Genomic DNA, 18,237 nt, shown 5'->3' with positions numbered 1-18,237 from the left:
GCAAGAACTGAACACTACTGCTTTTGATAAAGACTGAGAGTCAAACCAGGCATGCTGCTCTGTGCCTGTAAGCCCAGCACTCTAGGAGGAGGAGGCAGGAGGATTGCAAGTTGTAATTTAGCAAGATGCTACCTTAGAATCAAAGTGCTGGGGATGTAGCTCAGGTCAGAAACCTTGGTACCAACAAAAAACAACCTAAGAGGCAGACGTCACAATGAAGATCAAGCATGACTCAGTTGGTAGAATGGTAACGGTTAAAAATTCTGTCCCCTGGTCACCCAGGCCACTTTCTCTATTTAAGCTTCTCAAAACGTATCTGCCCTCTCATTCCCTCTGGGCCCTGCTTGTTGGGAAACAGTTAACTAATATGACACAGAAACAGCTAATGAATGTTAATAATTTACTACAGTTCTGTTCCCACTGACCCTGTGCTCTTGAAATGATGTCACATCTTGAAAAAAAAGAAAAGACTTACCATTTTTAACCAACTTGAGACCCAGCTAGTACCGACTCAGTGATTGTTAGGCAGTGGAAACCGTTTCAGCAGCTAGGCCCTACATTCAAGCAGTGAGCGAGGCCTTCAGCCCTGCCACTGGGCACGGCTTGGCCTACTCAGGTAAGACCTACGGCTGTCTGGAGTAGCACAGTGGAGACTGTGTGGGCACGGAGCCTCCTTCCTGCTCAGGAGGCCCTGGCAGAGCTCCTAGGCACTTAGGCACTTAGCTCTGTTCAAGACAAACAGAGTGAAGACCCTAACTTGGCGCTGTTGCTTTGCTGCTGGTCCGCAGAGACAGCTTCTCTGTGGCCGCTAGTTTGCTCTCAGCCAAGAGCAAAGCTGAATTCCATTTTCAGAGAGATGACCTGAGATGTGCCCAGTGACTCACCAAAAAGTCGGCGTGTAACGCTCAGGAGTCGGTCTCCTTTCATCACCTGCTTCGCAGTGTCTGTACGCTTCCTCGGGATTTCCTATGCTGTGGTTAACGTGTTCCCCTTCTCTTCTTGCCAGTGAAACTTTGGTGGACATGCGAAAAAAGAAGCTGATTTTTCAGTGCTTCGTTTGTAAACAGACTGTAACTGAACCTCTCCCCTTTCCTGGTCCTTTGTCAGAATTTGTGTTCTCACAGTGTATGCTTACTGGATAGTCTAAAAAATAGCACTGGAGTTTAAAGTTGCTGCCATGTTTTTCCGTTTTGTTTTTCTATACTCCTGCCTGACAGCTTCGGCAGCTCTGGCCTGCAGTGCCATCAGGAAGCTCCCCTTGTGTCCAGCAGAGGGCGTCTTACTCCATGAAAAATTACAGCGCTCTTTCCCTTCAGCAACTTGACAGCTGCCAGTGGCGTTTGTCATACTCCTGTAATTCCAGTATAAGCTGAGCTACATTTTTAAAGTGTGTATTCCTACATGACACTCATGCTATAGTCACAACATCTTTTGCAGAAAACCAGATCATAAAACTGCACATAATAGTACATTCCAATATTCAAGAGGCTGAACTAGGAGAATCACCAGTTCAAAGCCAGCTTGGACTACATAGTGAATTCGAGGGCTTCCTGAACCATATAGTTTTGAGACAGGAGACCCTGTCTCAAAATCAAAACCAAAAAAAGTCAGTCATGGTGGTACACACCTGTAATCCCAACACTCAGGCTACGGCAGAAGGATTGCCTCAAATTCGAGACCAGCCTGGGCTCCAAAGTGAGTTCAACGCAAGCCTGAGCCATATAGTGAAACCCTGTCTCAAAAAGAGCAAAATGATAAACACCCAAATGACAGCTTATTAGTGGAGAAGCACATCACAGCAGTGGTTGCCTGATTGGTAGACAGTGTAGAAGTTTATTTCAGTTCTGCCTGCCATGACGTTGATCGTGCCTGTAGGTAATTTACATGCTGGGTGAGCTACTCTTAGGGACAAATACCAACCATTTCCCCATTCTAACTTTCCGTATATGAGCAAGCTGTATTAAATACACATTCCTACCTTTACCTCTACTCACTTACTGACATTGTCAAAGGCAACCCAAAGGATACAGGAGCCCAGGAGTCTGTCCTTTGGATGCCAACACATCATTACAGAGCAGTGCTTGTGGAAGGGATTGACATCTAGCAAGGCCTGAGCCCTGTGAAGTGGAAGGCCTCAGAATGCCTTCCATAGCTCCCACGCCTAGCCATGCAGTGAAGAGCCAGCATTTGCCAAAGGAAATATAATTAGCATCTTAGAAGTATAGGATCACTACCTAGGCATATTTGAGCCTTGAGGAACAAGGTCAGTTCTCCCAAAGGAAATTCCCTTCTTCATGTACGTGACACCTTTGTGTTTGATCTTAGAGATTGTATGGGCTTGGAGCTAGAGTTTTGTTTGTGTAGACTGATGGATTGATGGATTTGGTGTGAGGACTGAACCCAGTACCTTTGCACAGATTTCTATCCCTGTCCCATGCCCCTTTTTTGAAACAGGGTCTTGCTAAGTTGCCCGGGTTGGACTTGAACTTGTTATCCCCCGCCTCAGCTGCTGAAACTCAGGACTGAGCCACTCTGCCTGGCTTTTTTTTTTTTCCCACAGATGTACCCTCTAGACCAGATTTGTTCTGTGAAGAAATAATACAATACTAGCTAATGGTTGCTAAACATATGGCCTGGGGATGGGGCTCAGTGGTAGAGTGCTTGCCTACAATGCAAGAGTCCCTGGATTCGAGCCCCAGCACTGCCAAAGGAGAAGAGAATTGTCAGGAGTGTTTTAAACTGCCTTTTCTCTCATAGACTTTAAAGACAAGCTTATGAAGTGATGACTAATTGACCTTTTTTTATAGATGGGGAAACATGCTCTGAGATGTTATGGCTTCACCCAAGACATCCCCAGTAGAAAGTTGCAGACCAGGATTTAAACCCAAGGAGCCTAGGGGCTGGGGATGCAGCCCAACAGGTAGAGTGCTTGCCTGACTTGCTGGAGGCCCTGTTTGCGTTCTAGCATCCAAACAAACAGGGAAACACTTCAGAGCCTGGTTCCAGAAGCTCTCAGTTTAACCATGACTTTATATTCTCTACTTCATGACCTTTCTGTTGTTTCTTGGGGTTTTTTTGTTGCTTGTTTGTTTTTCAGACAGGGTCTCACTGCAGTTCAGATTGGCCTTGAACTCACTATGTAGCTCAGGCTGGCCTCAAACTTAGAGCAGTCTTCCTGCCTCAGCTCTGGAGTGGTGGGGTTACAGGCATGTACCACCATGCCTGGTTTGTTTTGCTGCTGTGGCTCTAATGCAGGGCCTCACACATGCTAGACAAGTGCCCTACTACTGAACCATACCCCAAGCCATCATGACGTCTTTGAAGTCCACATTCCTTGACTTCCTTTCTGAATGGTGTGGTGAAGAGCCTGAAAGGACTTGGTGACAGAAAGAACAGGATCCAGTCAGGTCATTTCACTTATTTATCACCTTAATTCACTTCTAGTAACCACAGCCTGAAGGTTGTCCTCGGATGACACAGGTACAGATTGTACATTCGGTCTTGACAGGGACTTCTAGAACACTGAGCCCACCGAGTGAGATCAAAGAGGGAGCTGATTGCTAAAGTCCTGGACATTGGGGGAAATACAATTTCTGGGTATAGCTTTAGCTGGCTTTCAGCCACGATCTGAGCAGCACGTCCAGGGAATCTTGGCACTAGTCCCTTCTTAACTCCTTGACTTTCCTCCTAGTACCCCACAGGGCAGATCCGACAAGGCAGTGGGAGACCATGTTCGGGGGAGACTACAAGCAAAAGCTTTCAGAGGAGCAGGAATATTTTAAGTAACTCTGCTTTTACAAAATCAAACCGCACTGGGCATGGTGACGCACACCTACAATCCCCATACTTGGGAGGCTGAGATAGGAGGATTGTTGAGAGTTTGAGGCCAGCCTGGATTACAAAGGGAGCCTCTGTCTCAAAACCAAATCAAATCAAAACAAAACAAAGCAAAGCAAACCTCTGTCTAGCTAGCGCCTGTAGGCAGTGTGCTCAACGCCGAAAGGTGCTACTTAGGTTGTCTAGGTCTGGTTCAAGACAAGGCGATAAGAGGCTTACAAAAACAAGAGAGAGGAAGGAAATCTGGACTCTGCCCTGCAGACATAGCAGGACTGGACAGCAAAGAGCTGGGCAGGAGAAGCTGTTATACCCACATGCCCAGGGATGCCGCATTACATTCTTCCATGAGGTAACCAACAGCCAAGGATTGTTTGTTTCAATAGGTAACAGTCTTCATGAATAGTTTGAAATCCAAAAAGCCCAGCTGCAATGTGTTTTCCTGGGCCAAGTCCTACAACAAAAAAAGGGCACTGTTGGAAAAATGTTTGCATGTAGTGAAAATGAAGTATGAACAGCACATCTTGAAAACCCTGTTCCGTGTCTGTTTCCTAGGCACTTGGTTCCCCTGCCATAACTAACCAGTGGTACTAGCTGGGTGTGTCCACATGCATATGAATGTGTTCTATGTTATACAAATACTAAGATATTATACATACTGTTCTGGCTCTGACATTAAAATTTTTTGAGTTGTTCTTTCCTTCCTTCCCTCCTTTCCTCTCTTTGTCTTTCCCCTTTCTTCTCTCTCTCTCTCTCTCTCTCTCTCTCTCTCTATATATATATATATATATATATATGCTGAGGATCTAACCCAGAGCCTTGCGTATGCTAAGCAAGTGCCCTTTCACTGAGCTACTACCACAGCCCTAAGATACTTTTTTTTTTTTTTTTTTGGTTTTTTTCTTTTTTATCGGTACTGGGGATCGAACTCACGACTGCCTGCTTGCAAGGCAGGTGCTTATGCTGCTGAGCTAAATCCCCAGCCCCCTTTTTAATATCCACTGAAAATTAAATTACCCATTTAGAAGCCATTATTGCGGAACATTTACAACTTAAATTACATCTGCAACTTGAGTAACTCCATGTACCTTGCCTTTTCATGTACCGCTGTAAAGGATTTTTTCTTTTTTTCTGAGCTGTGCATAGCATCTAGCAAGATAACCAGGAATTCTGTCCTGAGAACATTGAGGCCTATAACAGGACTAAAAGGACAATACTTGAAAAAAGGTCCCTATTCTGGTTTGGATTGGTTTACTATAGCTTAAATCTACCCTAAGGGTAAAGGAAATACTAATTTTGACCACTGTTGTCAGGAAACTGGGGGCTCTCACATGGTAATCACGAGGCTCCAGGTGTTCTGTGTGTGGTGAGTGTTGGACTCAACTTCTAACAGTGGTATAGTGCTTTCCATCAGCAAAGCACTTCCCATTATGATCTTACTCCTCACAACTCTGAGAGAGAGCTACTTTAACAATGGGAAAAAAGTTCTGTGCTGTCCTGTGATCACAGCTACTCCAGAAGCTGAGAAAAGAGGACCACAAGTGTGAAGCCAGCCTGGGCGATTTAGCTAGAGAACATCTCAAAATTTAAAAAAAGGACAGATGGGGCTGGGGATTTAGCTCAGCAGCATAAGCGCCTGCCTTGCAAGCAGGCAGTCGTGAGTTCGATCCCGGGTACCGATAAAAATGAAAAAGACAAAAAAAAAAAAAAAAAAAGATGGAGATGTAGCTCAGTGGGAGGCTCTGTATAGGAAAAGAAAGGAAAAAAGGGAAAAAGAATGAAGGACAAGAAAGGGAGGAAGAAAGAAACCTTGAAGGCAGGAAGCAGGTCTCCTAAGCCACATGCTCCTTTCATTCTTCCAGATTGGTCCTCCCTGTTGCCAACACTAATTGATTGAAAAAAATTTTTTTATCTGTTTCTACTTCCTCAGTAGATAATTACTATTTTTTTTTTTTCTTTTTGGTACCGGGGATCGAAGTCACAACCACGCACTTGCAAGGCAGGCACTTATGCATTGAGCTAAATCCCCAGCCCTAGATAGCAGCTATTAATGGTAACATTTGAAGATTTCCCCACTACTACCAAACTACTAACAAATCAGTAAGTAAAACAAAGAGGGAAAGAAGGCAAAAATATTGAGGTGAAATTAAGGGGAAAATATTGGAGCTCTACAGAGCGATATTATATAAACATAAATGTATCAATGTCATAGTGACAATTCCTGCTTTGCAAGGGATTTAATACAGTCTTGGAATCAGTTTACTGGGGTTATCTTACTAAAAGATGATACAGGAGTGGAGGGCACAGCAGGGAGAGAACAAGTCAGGTCTCCTGGAGCCTACCAGTACGGTACACAGGCTGAGAATCAAATCCCCCCCCCCCACAGTTGATAGCTAGCAACCATGGCGCAAAAAGCAACTAAATGCGTTGCCTGTGATCACCGTTGGGTTGATTGTGCTGACCTGGGGCCAGAGGTCTGAGCCCCTCTTGGGAGGATGACAGTGTGCAATACAGCACACATGGGGGATTTCCTTCTGTCTTCTCTTTGAAGACCAATATTGTTTTCACTGTTTTGCTTTGTTCTGATTTTTGCTCTATTCAATATTCTGTTTTGATAGGTTTTATAGTATTATGTTTTTGGTTTGATTTTGTTATACCCAAGTGAATGGACAACTATTGTGAAGACAAAAAGATACACTATGGTACCTATTATTGTTCCCCTGGTATCCTGTTCTGAAGTTCTGTACCAATTTCACTGCATTGTCTCGCTTGGCTTTGTTCTGTCTTATTATGTTGTATTTTACGATCTTCAAAATAAATAAATAAAGATGATACAATTAGTTCCCCCTTACCTACAGGTTTTGCCCCCATGGATTTAATTTACTATGAAGGAATGTGTTTTTTAAAAGATATTTATACTGTCTGAGCAACCCTTTTGAAGGTAACAATATATAATATTACAACCATTGTTGAATTCCTATCAGCTTGTTTTGTAAACCTCTACTGTTATTGTTTTGGGTTAGTTGTTGTTATTTGTTTGTCTCTATTGCTGTTTGTTTTTCTTTTTCTGGGTCTTATTTTCTCTTAAATTAAAAAAAGAATTACCTATACTGAGCATGTACAGACTTTTTTCCTTGTCATTCCTTAAATAATACAGCATAACACTCTATCTAGTGTAGACATTATATTAAGTATTATAAATAATCTAGAGAAGATTAAAAGTATACAGGAGGATATACATGAGTTATATGCAAATAAGATGCCATTTTATAGCAGTGATTTGGGTATCCTTGGATTTTGGTATTGATGAGGTATTCCTGCAACCAATCCCCTGCAGATGCCAATGGAAGATTACAGTTGAAAAACACCTCCGTGTGCCTCAGGTTTTCTTTACCTGGACTGGGCCACCTACCACGGTCTTGCTGGTCCTTTAAATGGAACAACAGTTTGGGAGAACCACTACAGGACTCCCGCACTTGAGCTTCTCTCCCAGTGGGTGATTTTGTGGATCAGGTCAGCATGTGCACGAGACCTGTTTTGTCAATCTCTATAGCTGTGAGCAACAGAGAGGATGACAGGGTTCCAGGATTGATCCTTTTCTGTGTGACAGAGCTGTCGTAAGCACAAGAGTTAATGGCTTTGGGGGCTGGGGATTTAGCTCAGCGGCATAAGCTCCTGCCTTACAAGCAGGCAGTCTTGAGTTCGATCCCTAGTACCGATATAAAGGAAACAGACAAAAAAAAAAAAAAAAAAAAAGAAATAAAGAAATAAAAGAGTTAATGGCTTTGATTCCATAATCGTGCTTTCCCATATTTTTGATACTTACAGAAAATGGACAAGTCTAACCCTTTTCCTTGATTCACACTGGATGAGTGAACTGTTTATAGGTGCCAGAACTCTGTGACTTATTTATTTTTTTGAGTGGGGACAGGTTCTCACTGTGCACTTCAGGCTGGCCTTGAACTCACTATTCAGCCCAGGCTGATCTTGAACTCCTGCCTCAGTCTTCCGAGTGCTGGGGAACATCACCATGCCTGGCAGAACTGTGCACTATTTTTTTTTTTTTTTTTTGTCTTTTTCTTTTTTATCGGTACCAGGGATCGAACTCACCACCACCTGCTTGCAAGGCAGGTGCTTATGCCGCTGAGCTAAATCCCCAGCCCCCGAACTGTGAACTTTGTGATGAGAACTTTGTTTCCTACGGGCTGCCTTTAATCCTCAGACTGATTCCAGCCCTTGCCTCCGGGACTCATCAGCCATTTGTTTCTAGTGGTGTGTGTGGAAAGTGGAAAGGAGGCCAGGAGGACCACCAGACAGGACAGAGGATATGGAAATATCTCAGTGCCACACCGCTATATTGGAAATGTTTGGGTAATGCCCAGGAATCCAGCAAAAAAGGGATCATCTTTTTAATCTGGCAAAACCCACAAGGGATAGGCACAGAATTGCTTATTGATAACAAGCTAAAGCTGTCATTTTCTTTTGCTGGACAGAATTTGACTTCAAAGGCTCTTCAGATCCTACCTGAGCAGATGCTTGTTTATTGACATGGAAACTGTTTTTACAAATGAACCTTTTGACCCAATGCCTTTAAAATGTCATGCATATTAGAAGCACCAGAGAGACTATAATGTGTCCAGCTTTATTCTTTTTTTGTCTTTTCGTCTCGCCATGTAGTTCAAGCTGGCCTTGAGCTCAGTTTGTAAAGCAGGCTGCTCTCACACTTGCAACGATCCTCCTGCCTCAGCCTCCTGAGCACTGGGACTACAGGAATGTGCTACTACGCCTGGCTCCTGCTCCATTCTTAAAGGACTGTGATCTAGGAGGTCTGGGTAGGGGCCAAGAATCTGCATTTTCTATTTGTTGGTGCTGGAGGTAGAACCTGTGCACACTAAACACATGCTCTGCTACTGACTTATACCTCTGGCCCCAGTGATCTGCATTTTTAACAGACATCTTGGGTGATTCACATGCTCACCAAACCATACTCCTCAAAAGACTGCCTTACAGTTTGGCCCAGCTTTTGAAACAGAGTCTTCTATTGCAGTCTGTTTTAATCACTTTCTTTATTGAAGGATTTACTGGCATCTCCATGTTTATTACCTGTTTCATTCTCACAGCATCACAGTAACTAAAGCAGGAACCAGAGGTGATTAGCATGTTTTATTGGGAGTGAGGGGGTGGACAGTGCAATTGAGGCATGCGGAGAGGTAGATCACTATGAGCCAGTGACCAAGATGGGAATTGAAGTCCAGCACTGATGACGCAAAGCAGGCAATTTTCTGGGCCTGTTTTCTCAGCTTGTGATTTCATATTTAATCATAGTTATTCCTTAGGTCGCCAATTCATTGTGCTTGAGTAAGCAAATCATATCCAACTTTTAAACAAAGTAGCTTAGCATCTGTGTGCCAACTTTTAACATACCAAAAGCTTTTCTGACCTGAGTGAATATCTAGATTATGATATATACAGAATTGGAACTGAATTAATCTGCTTCTCTCTGTGGTTGCTTTATCATTTCTAAAGACTTCTTACCTAAAGTATTAAGGAACAGATTTGTCCTTTCCATGCTAGTAGGAATCCCCTCCGGTCTTCTAACTGGTAAAGTACTAATTTTAAAGTCTGTTTCTTCTCTGCCCCTCAGATTTGAACAGCATATGGATTCATTTTTAAAGCAAAAGAATCCCCAAAACTCTCAAATTATTATTTCATTTTACTTAATTTTACAAATAGTAGGAGTATAATGTTCTTTTTGTTTGTTTGTTTACTTATTCTAGTTTTTTTTTTTTTTTTTTTTTTGGGTACTGGGGATTGAACTCATGAACTCACAATTACCAGGCAAGCACTTGAGCCCCTGAGCTAAATCCCCAGCCCTTCAGTGATTTTTTGTTTTGTTTTGTTTCTTCTTTTTGTGGTGCTGGTGATCAAAGCCTCTCTTCTTTTATGTATAGTTCTTATGCAGCTAAAAAACCAAACAGATTTACAAATTATATGCAAATAAAACCACAAGATTAATAGTATTCAAATTCATATGGTAATTTAACATGACAAATGATGTATTTTGCTAAAACTAAAATATCCTTCATATTAGTTTTTTGTTTGTGGGTTGGGTTTTGCTTTTTCTTTTGCAAGACAGGATCTCCTTTGTAGTGCAGGCTGACCTTGAACTCACTATGTACTCCAAGTTGGCCTCAAACTTGTGGCAATCCTCGTGCTCCAGCCTTCAAAGTGCTGGGTTTGCAGGCATGTGCCACCACACCTGGCCATTTCTTATGTTGTGACTATGGTATGGCCTGCTAAAGTCTGTTTCTTTTGAATATGCCTTTGATATCTCATTTTTCTTACTTCTTTTAGTATAACTGAAACATGATCATTTGGCTTTCACTTAAAATGCATTAAAGCATTTTTAAAATTTTTAAATCCACCTATTTTTTTTTCTATCTTAGATCAACAGAAGCAACAATGAAACACATTCAAATGTAGGTGCTGAAATCATGTGACAAGACTGATTTATAAAATAGTTATCCCAATAACAGACTATGTTTATACAAATCTAAAAATATTATACAATTAAAAACCCTGGAGAATATACCATGGATCTAATTTGAGAAAAAACTGTTCAGGTGTATTGGGTCTTAAAATTTCACCATCAAAAGCTTCATCTACTCTGTTTAAGTTCTCCGAGCCCTATGCTTTCTAAGTTTGTCTCCTAAATTGCATTTACTATTATTTTTTCTTTTTTGTAGTATTGGGGATTGAACCTAGTATTCTCTGCATTGAGTTACATTCCTAGTCTACTTCTTTCTTTTTTCTCTCTTTCTTTCTCTCTTTGGAGACAGTCTTGCTAAATTGCATAAGCTAGGCTCAAATTTACAATCTTCTGCCTCAACCCACCAAGGTGCTGGGACTACACATGGGTGCTATCATGGTTTGCTGCATTTATGAATATTTTTACAATTTCAGTAATCAGACCTATAAAAGTATCATTTGAGAACTTGTGGTCATCATATGCAGTTATCATTCTAAATTAGTTAAATTCCAGTGCATGACAAATGTAAAAAAAGGACGTTCTAATTGTTTTGTGCTGTACTACATGGATAAGTGAAAACTTCCCATTAAGTTTTGTAAAAAGAACTTCCAGATCCTTGTGTGTCCTCCTCCTGCTGCCTTTAAGGACTCTGAGAGGTGTAGAGAGGCCAGTTTAGGCTTTCTTGAAACAAGTAGCCACTCCACCCAATTTGGAAGGATTAACGTTTTCCTAGTTTTGCTTGATTGTTTTACTTCTTGCGTGCTAAAGAGCTAAAAAGAAAAAAAAGGGGGAAGAAAAAAATACAACAGAAGGCACCGTTCCAGTACCAAACTGAAAAGAAACACAAAAACAAGGGAGCAGCATGTTTTAAACAGCTTGCGTGGAAAAAATATTGACTGGGGAGTTTGGACAGCACTGTTCTCATTTTCTCTCACCGCCCGCGTTATGTCTTTGGGAGCAGGAACCAGCCACGATTCTGGCAAAGAGGCCGAAGGGAGAGGTGAAGGGTCCACTGCATACTTGAGGCCCAGTGTAGGAATTAGGGCCTCAGACCCAGTGGCTCTGCGCCAGGATGAAGCTGGGGGAGGCGCCACAGCCTTTTCCTCCTGGCCTTGGGCACCCTTGTGACCTGCCTGAGTCCTGTGAGATCGCAGCACGGATCGCACAGATCCCTGGCTCCTTGAGACCACAGCTGGAAGGATGAATCCCTGCCCATATTTCTTCCGGGTGGGGAAAGGTCGCAAGGGTTCTGTCCGCTTTCTCAGCCCACCCTTCTTCTGGAGTTCACATCTACACCTCCTGCAATGTAGGTCTGATAGGAGCCTCCATCACCAAGGAAGATGTGCAGCTCCGCGACCTCCACAGCGAGACCTCAGCCAAACAGGCCAGGTCTTGGGGCGGGGCCAGGGCGCGGGGCGGAGCCAGACCTTGGGGCGGAGCCAGATCTCGGGGCGGGGCCAGACCTCAGGGCGGGGCCAGACCTCGGGGCGGGGCCTGGGAGCGCGGCGGCCCGCGGCCAGTCGCCAGAAGAGGAAGAACATGGCGGGCACGGCTGGGTCCGGGAGCAGCCCGTTGTCAGCGGGGGGCGACGGAGACGATTCACTATATCCGATTGCGGTTTTAATCGACGAGCTCCGCAATGAGGACGTGCAGGTACGGCACCGAGGCTGAGGAGCCCAGGCGGCCCAGCGCGGGGCGGGGTAGGAACGGGCAAGGCCGGCTGTGCCGGCTGGAGAGGCCAGTGGGTGGAAAGAGCCTGACTTGGAGCGGACGTGTGAGGGGCAGGCGGGAAGGAGCCCGAGGTCGCGGGGCCGCCCCTGCTCCGCCCGGCCTCTGTAGCGCCCCGGGCCCCGGGCCCTGAGGCGTGGGCGCGGCGGCGCCCGGCTGTGGGGGCGGTTTCGGAGAACCGGTTTCCCGCCTCTGCGCCCTTCCGGGCGGCCTGCGGGTCTCGGGGAGCCCGGGAGCCCTCGGAAGGGCGGCTGCCTGTCCTCTCTCCGGCGTGGAAACTGGCTAGGCTTGTTGGGTGGAAAGGCTGGGATGGCTGATTAACCAAGGCAGTCGGCTGTCAGCGGGGGTAGAACTGTCCTTTGAAAAGGCAGGAGTTGTATGCAACCGTTTGACTTGCTTCAGTACTGCTGTATTCTCTGTGTAAAGTACCTCACTTCCCGCGTATTGTCATTCATTCGTTTCTGTTCTAAGCTTTCCTTCATTGTTTTTCCTTGGAAATTCTCCTCTGGCTAATGAGTGTTACCCTTGCCGGATTTTTTTTTTTAATTACCATATTCGTTATTTTGTTTGCCCCTTTTGTTTTTTGGTCTGAATCGCTACCATTTCTTTACTTTGTTGTTCTTCCCATTGTTTTTTTTTTAAAGCTCCGACTCAACAGTATTAAAAAGTTGTCAACAATTGCTCTGGCGCTTGGAGTGGAAAGGACCCGAACTGAACTGCTGCCATTCCTTACAGGTAAGTGTGTGTTTTTGGAGTATCATTAAATACTGAACTGAGGCGATGCAAAAGAATCAGAAAAAAGCATATAAGAACGTTACTGCTGGATGTATTTGAACAGTAACCAGTTATGCAAACTGGAAAGTAAGTGATATGGGAGTATGACATTCTAATTAATTCTACTGCTTCAGAAGGAAGAAAATGTGGTTAGCATTGGAAACGCAACTTTTACTACCTACTTGCTGAGTCTATTCCCACTTCTGTGTGAGTGTATCTCAAGGTCACTTGTCCTTATTGATGTGTATCCAGTTATTGTCATTTCCAGATACAATTTATGATGAAGATGAGGTGTTGTTAGCTCTTGCTGAGCAGCTGGGAAATTTCACTGGCCTGGTGGGAGGTCCTGATTTTGCCCACTGTCTGCTGGTGAGTACCTATCTGTCTACTGTCTGCCCTTTTTCTAGAACTTTTATAGTATAAATGACACATTGTTTGGTGAGAGATGCACTGTAGCATTTTTTTATGCAGGTCTTTTTATAGATAGATAGTCGTGATGCAAGCACTTTGAACTCAACTTTTTGTTATTTTGAATACAAGAACTTTTTTATTTTAAAGAGAATAAAATTAAACAGCAAAACAACATAAGAAAGCAATGTAAGAGATATAAATTTCAAAGCACGACAATCTGAGACCTTCATATTGTAAATATATTTTCATAGATAGGTAGACATATCTATCATATTGTCTCTTGTTGGGGCTGGGGATTTAGCTGAGTGGCATAAGCGCCTGCCTTGCAAGCAGGCAGTCGTGGGTTCGATCCCTGGTACCGATAAAAAGGAAAAAGACAAAAAAAAAAAAAAATCTCATATTGTCTCTTGTTTTCTTCCAAATAGTTGTCCATTTCTTCACATACAGAGAATTCACACGAAACAACATAGTAGACAACTGATCTGAAAGGATGAGGAAGGTGTTTTAGGTCTTCAAGACCAGAAAATAGGGAAGTCAACAATGGCTATCATAGTGTCTCTCATTCTCAAAATAGCTGTCTATACCTTCATGTATGTTGAAATTATACAAAACAAAACAGGCTAAAATCACTCTGAGCAAAGAATAATAGTATTACTGGATTTCACATCGTGACACTATGGAATCAGCCCGAGTACCTTAGTGTCTCTTTTTCTTTAAAGCAGTTGTTCATTTCATCATGCATTATATAATCGGTTCTCCTAAACTGTTTATAGGTTCTGTGCATGTATGAGTCTCTACATGTATTTCTATCCTTTCTGTATTAGAGGGAAAAACAAAGCATAGCGAGACAAAACAAATTCCTATAAAAACATGAAACAAGGGGCTGGGGATTTAGCTCAGTGGCATAAGCACCTGTCTTACAAGCAGGCGGTCATGAGTTCGATCCCCGGTACCGATAAAAAGAAAAAAGAAAAAAAAAAAAAGTATAAGAAAAAAAAACCATGAAATGAAAAGTCATATAAAACCACAGTACAAGGTGATCTACAATGGTTACTGTGTTGTTTATTGTTATCTTCAATAGAATTGTCCGTATCATCAGACTTAATATAATTGAATATAACAGTACATAACAATATTAATAAAAACAAAACATTGTAGCCAGTGTAAAACTTCAAAAGCAGGTAATAATCAAGCCAGATATGGGTATCCTAGTGAATCTTATCATCTTTAGTGTAGTTGCCTATACTCTCAGACTTGATGCTGTCAATCATAACAGATTTGAGTAAAATCTGTCAAGGACAAAATAGCAATCTAACAAACCAGATTCAACTAAGACTAGTCATGGTAAAAACAGTGTTGAGTTATACAGGGTTTCAGATTAAGTTAACAGGAAATTAAGGATGATTACTGTATTATATCCTGCTATTTTCGGTATAGCTATCTGTGCCTTTAAATCTAGTACAAGTAGATAAACTGGAACAGAATATAATCCATCTAAACGCAGCGATGTGAGCAATGTGGGTTTTAAATCCTGATACACTATTAACAATATCCTCTGCCTTCTTTTTTAAGACTGTTCCTTCCATTTCACTCCCACAGGGTGCTGCACATTTTGGGTCCTACCAACTCTCTCAGTTTTTAGATTGGGGGAGGCAACCTGCTATTTACCTAAGTGGTTCTGAACCTTCTCACTCCTGGACTTGATCTCAAGTTGTATTCCTTTATCTACAAAAACCTCAAGGTTTTCCTTTGTTGTAGCTGAGTAGTTCTCCGTTGCACATAAGTATCCTGTCTTTCCAACCTGTCTGCAGGTGCTGGTCGAGTTGCCCCTATTTCTCTCTGGTTGCCTGTCACATAGAGCATTGTTTTCTCAATATTTGATTTTCGGTCCACAAACCCTTTTTCAGGTTAGTTATATTTCTAATATAGAGCATCTTGGTGGACCCTACCTCCTGATTACTTTGCCTGTGTTTCTTTTTATTAGTGTATCAAGGCATCTCTGTAGAGATTATAGCCAGCCTTCGCTGCCTCATCTCTGCTATGCTATTTTTTTGCCATTGGTTGACTACTTTTCTCGTTCATTCCACTGTCTGCCCTGTTCGTGGAGGCCTCTCTGCCACTGTTCCTGAAATCCTGGTATTTTTTTTCTTTAGAATATCCTTCAGTAGTCTCTGTAGGGTTGGATTAGTGGTCACCAGTCCCCCCAGTTCCTCTTTGTCACGGGAATATCTTGTTTCTCCATTAATTTCTAGAGACAATTTTTCAGAGTACATCAGTCTGGGCTGGCGGTTATTTTCTTTCAAGACTTGGAATACTTCACTCCAGCTCTTCTTGATTGGATGGTCTGTGTCGAGAAGTCTGCCATGATTTTGATGGGTTTTCCTTTATAAGAACTTTTTTTTTTTTGGCACAGTAAAAGTACTAGTTCAGAGATAGGAGTAAAGGATATGATAGGTTTTTCCCCTGAAGTTGGAAGTGTTTTTTTTTTTTTGTAGTGAGAATCAAACTCACAGCCTTGCACTTGCCAGATAGGTGCTGTGCCACTGAGCTATAATCCCTGCCTATTTTTTTTTTTTTTTTTTTTTTTTTTTTTTCCTCTTTGAGCCAAGGTTTTACTATGCAGTTGGGACTGGTCTTGAGCTCACTTTGTAGTTCAGGTTGATCTTGAACTCAGTCCTCCTGCCTCAGCCTCCTAAGTGCTGGGATTACAGGCGTGCACCACCAGGTCCAGCTCAGCCCCTGGTTTTTTGAGATGGAGTCTCCCTCTGTAATTCAGGCTATCCTTAAACTCAGTATGTACCCCAGGGTGGCCTTGAACTTATGGCAGTCCTCATGCCTCAGTCTTCAGAGTGCTAAGATTACAGGCATACCTTCTTACACCTAGCTTTGAAATTGGAAATCTTAATTCTCATATAGTAATATTTTGTGTTTGTCCTTTACATTTGACTAATCTTTGTGAATTTAATGAATTCGATTTAATGGCATGGTCAGCTGACTATCAGACACATTGTAAGTTACTGTATTAATGTTTAAGAAGACCAGTGTGGATGGATTGTTGTCTCTTGTCTTTCTATGTAATGAATAATTAATTGTACAGTCTGTATTGGAAATATATAAACACATGCAAATCACCCAAATAATGGAGAGCAGAAAGGGATTAAATAGAGTAATCAGGGAAGATGATACCTGAACTAGATTTTAAATGGTGCCTAAGAATTCACCAGCTGGACAAGGTAGGGATGTATGCTTCAAGACTTTTAATAGTGGTGTTGCTGACTCTCAACATTTCTCCCTACCACCCATTCCATGGAACTCCAGAGAAGCGTGGATAAATACATGCAGATTTATACAGAGCAAATAGATTAGGGAGGTTCTGTGTATATTTACCCTTAAGTATATCTGCTTGTAATTTTTCCTGCTTGGATTTCAAACAAGCGTTTCATATTTAACATGCCTACAACTCTCCTTAGAATGTGTCTCCCGTTTAGTTGTGTTACCTTCTTCCTAATTACCCAAGTCGGTCCCTAGAATATCCTCCCACCGCCACTGGGGATTTGTCTCCCACATGCTAGATAAGTACAATACTGGTGGGCTGCATCCCTGGTCTTAGAAGATATTTTTGAACTCTTCTACACTCCTTCCCCACATCTAATTCATTAGTAACTTCTAGAGCGTCACATCTATTCCAGATCTCTTCACTGCATCCTTACTACTATTGCACTAGACTAAACCCCACAACCTTTTTGTAATTTTTTTGCTAGGTTCCTGTTGTAGCTTCCTGACTGTAAGTGTTCAATTTAGTTTAGTGGTTTTTTTTTTTTTTTGAGGCGCTCACTTGTGTTTGTATGTAGCCCATGATGAATTCGAAGTCATCTTCCTGCCTCAGCCTTCGGTGTGCTGGGATTACATTAGAGTATTCAGTTTAGGATTTGTTGACTTTATGATACTGAAAAATGATACCTGTTCAGTATAAACTGTATTTTATGTTTGCAATTTTAATCTTTTCCCAGGCTAGCAAACGCCGTACAGTGCTCTCATATTTTGCCCAGCGTTGACAGCTAGCTATATCTCTGAGCAACATGATCACAAGGGTAGACAGCTGATACTGCCTGTGCACCATATGGCTAATCTGATGTTTATAGGTTATGTGCACTCAGTGCATTTTTGACTTATGATGGCCTTATTGGAATGTACTGTAATTCCACTGGAAATTCAGCAGTGTCTGTAGTTGCCTATTTCTGCTTCTTCCCACTCTTTCTGTTCATTGTTTACTCAACAGAGGGATCACTCTCTGCCATGGCTCCTTGAAAATCCAGACTCTATGTTGTTATAAGACTTGCCTCTATGAGTTATCACACATTACACTCTGCCTTGAGAACTTTCTTCCATTCACAATCTTCTGTTCTTTGAGTAAGCCAAACTCATTATTGCCTTACGACATTTTGCCGTAGGTATTATTTCTCATGAAATGCTACTTTGAAGCTTTTGGTCTTGGACTTTCTGTCACAGTCACTTTAGCTCATCTCCTGAGGCCTTCTCTGACCACTCTACGTGAAATAGCATCACAGTCACTCCTTGTCACCTCATCTTGTTCTGTCTCTCTACCAACTGCTGGTCACCACCTACTTCTCTTTTTGTTGTGTTTTTGTTTGATTTTTTCTTCCTTCTCTAGCATGTAAACTTCCCATAGGGCAAGGAATCTCAGTGTTAAGAGAACAATAATAATCATTTGTTAAAAGAGTGAGTCTCGTAGGCTTAGAACTATGAAACTTGTGGGCTCAAAAGTGCTGAAGTGCAAAGTGTTAGGTCTGAGGTAGGCAGGAGTGGTAATCAGGACAGAGACGTGGGCAGAGTTCAAATCGAGACAGCTCACAAGTAATTCTCCAGAGTTTAATCTGTAGCAGTGAGACAAGTTATTTATTTAGTGGCATTGCATGACCAGGCAGAGGACAGTCGAAAAA

At 42.4% G+C, this 18,237-nt stretch overlaps 1 protein-coding gene across 6 annotated transcripts in view; it reads left to right on the top strand.

Moving 5' to 3' along the window:
- The first annotated feature begins 11,832 nt into the window (after nt 1–11,832).
- Nucleotides 11,833–18,237, top strand: part of Ppp2r1b (protein phosphatase 2 scaffold subunit Abeta) — a 36,388-nt gene continuing 29,983 nt past the window's right edge. For all 6 annotated transcript variants that reach the window (XR_010049619.1, XM_063255732.1, XM_013155462.3 and 3 more), the window contains exons 1-3: nt 11,833–12,016; nt 12,736–12,826; nt 13,134–13,234. Coding sequence is in view for 5 of the 6 variants with exons in the window: in XM_063255732.1 (XP_063111802.1) it covers nt 11,903–12,016; nt 12,736–12,826; nt 13,134–13,234 (306 nt within the window). In the remaining variant the exon portion in view is untranslated. The remainder of the gene's footprint in view (nt 12,017–12,735; nt 12,827–13,133; nt 13,235–18,237) is intronic.

Source organism: Cavia porcellus, unplaced genomic scaffold, assembly GCF_034190915.1.
Source record: "Cavia porcellus strain 051 isolate PalLab524CR breed Dunkin Hartley unplaced genomic scaffold, mCavPor4.1 scaffold_9, whole genome shotgun sequence".
NCBI classification, from domain to species: Eukaryota; Metazoa; Chordata; class Mammalia; order Rodentia; family Caviidae; genus Cavia; species Cavia porcellus.
The sequence above is the reverse complement of the archived record's forward strand: the minus strand, read 5'-3'. Positions and strand labels throughout refer to the sequence as shown.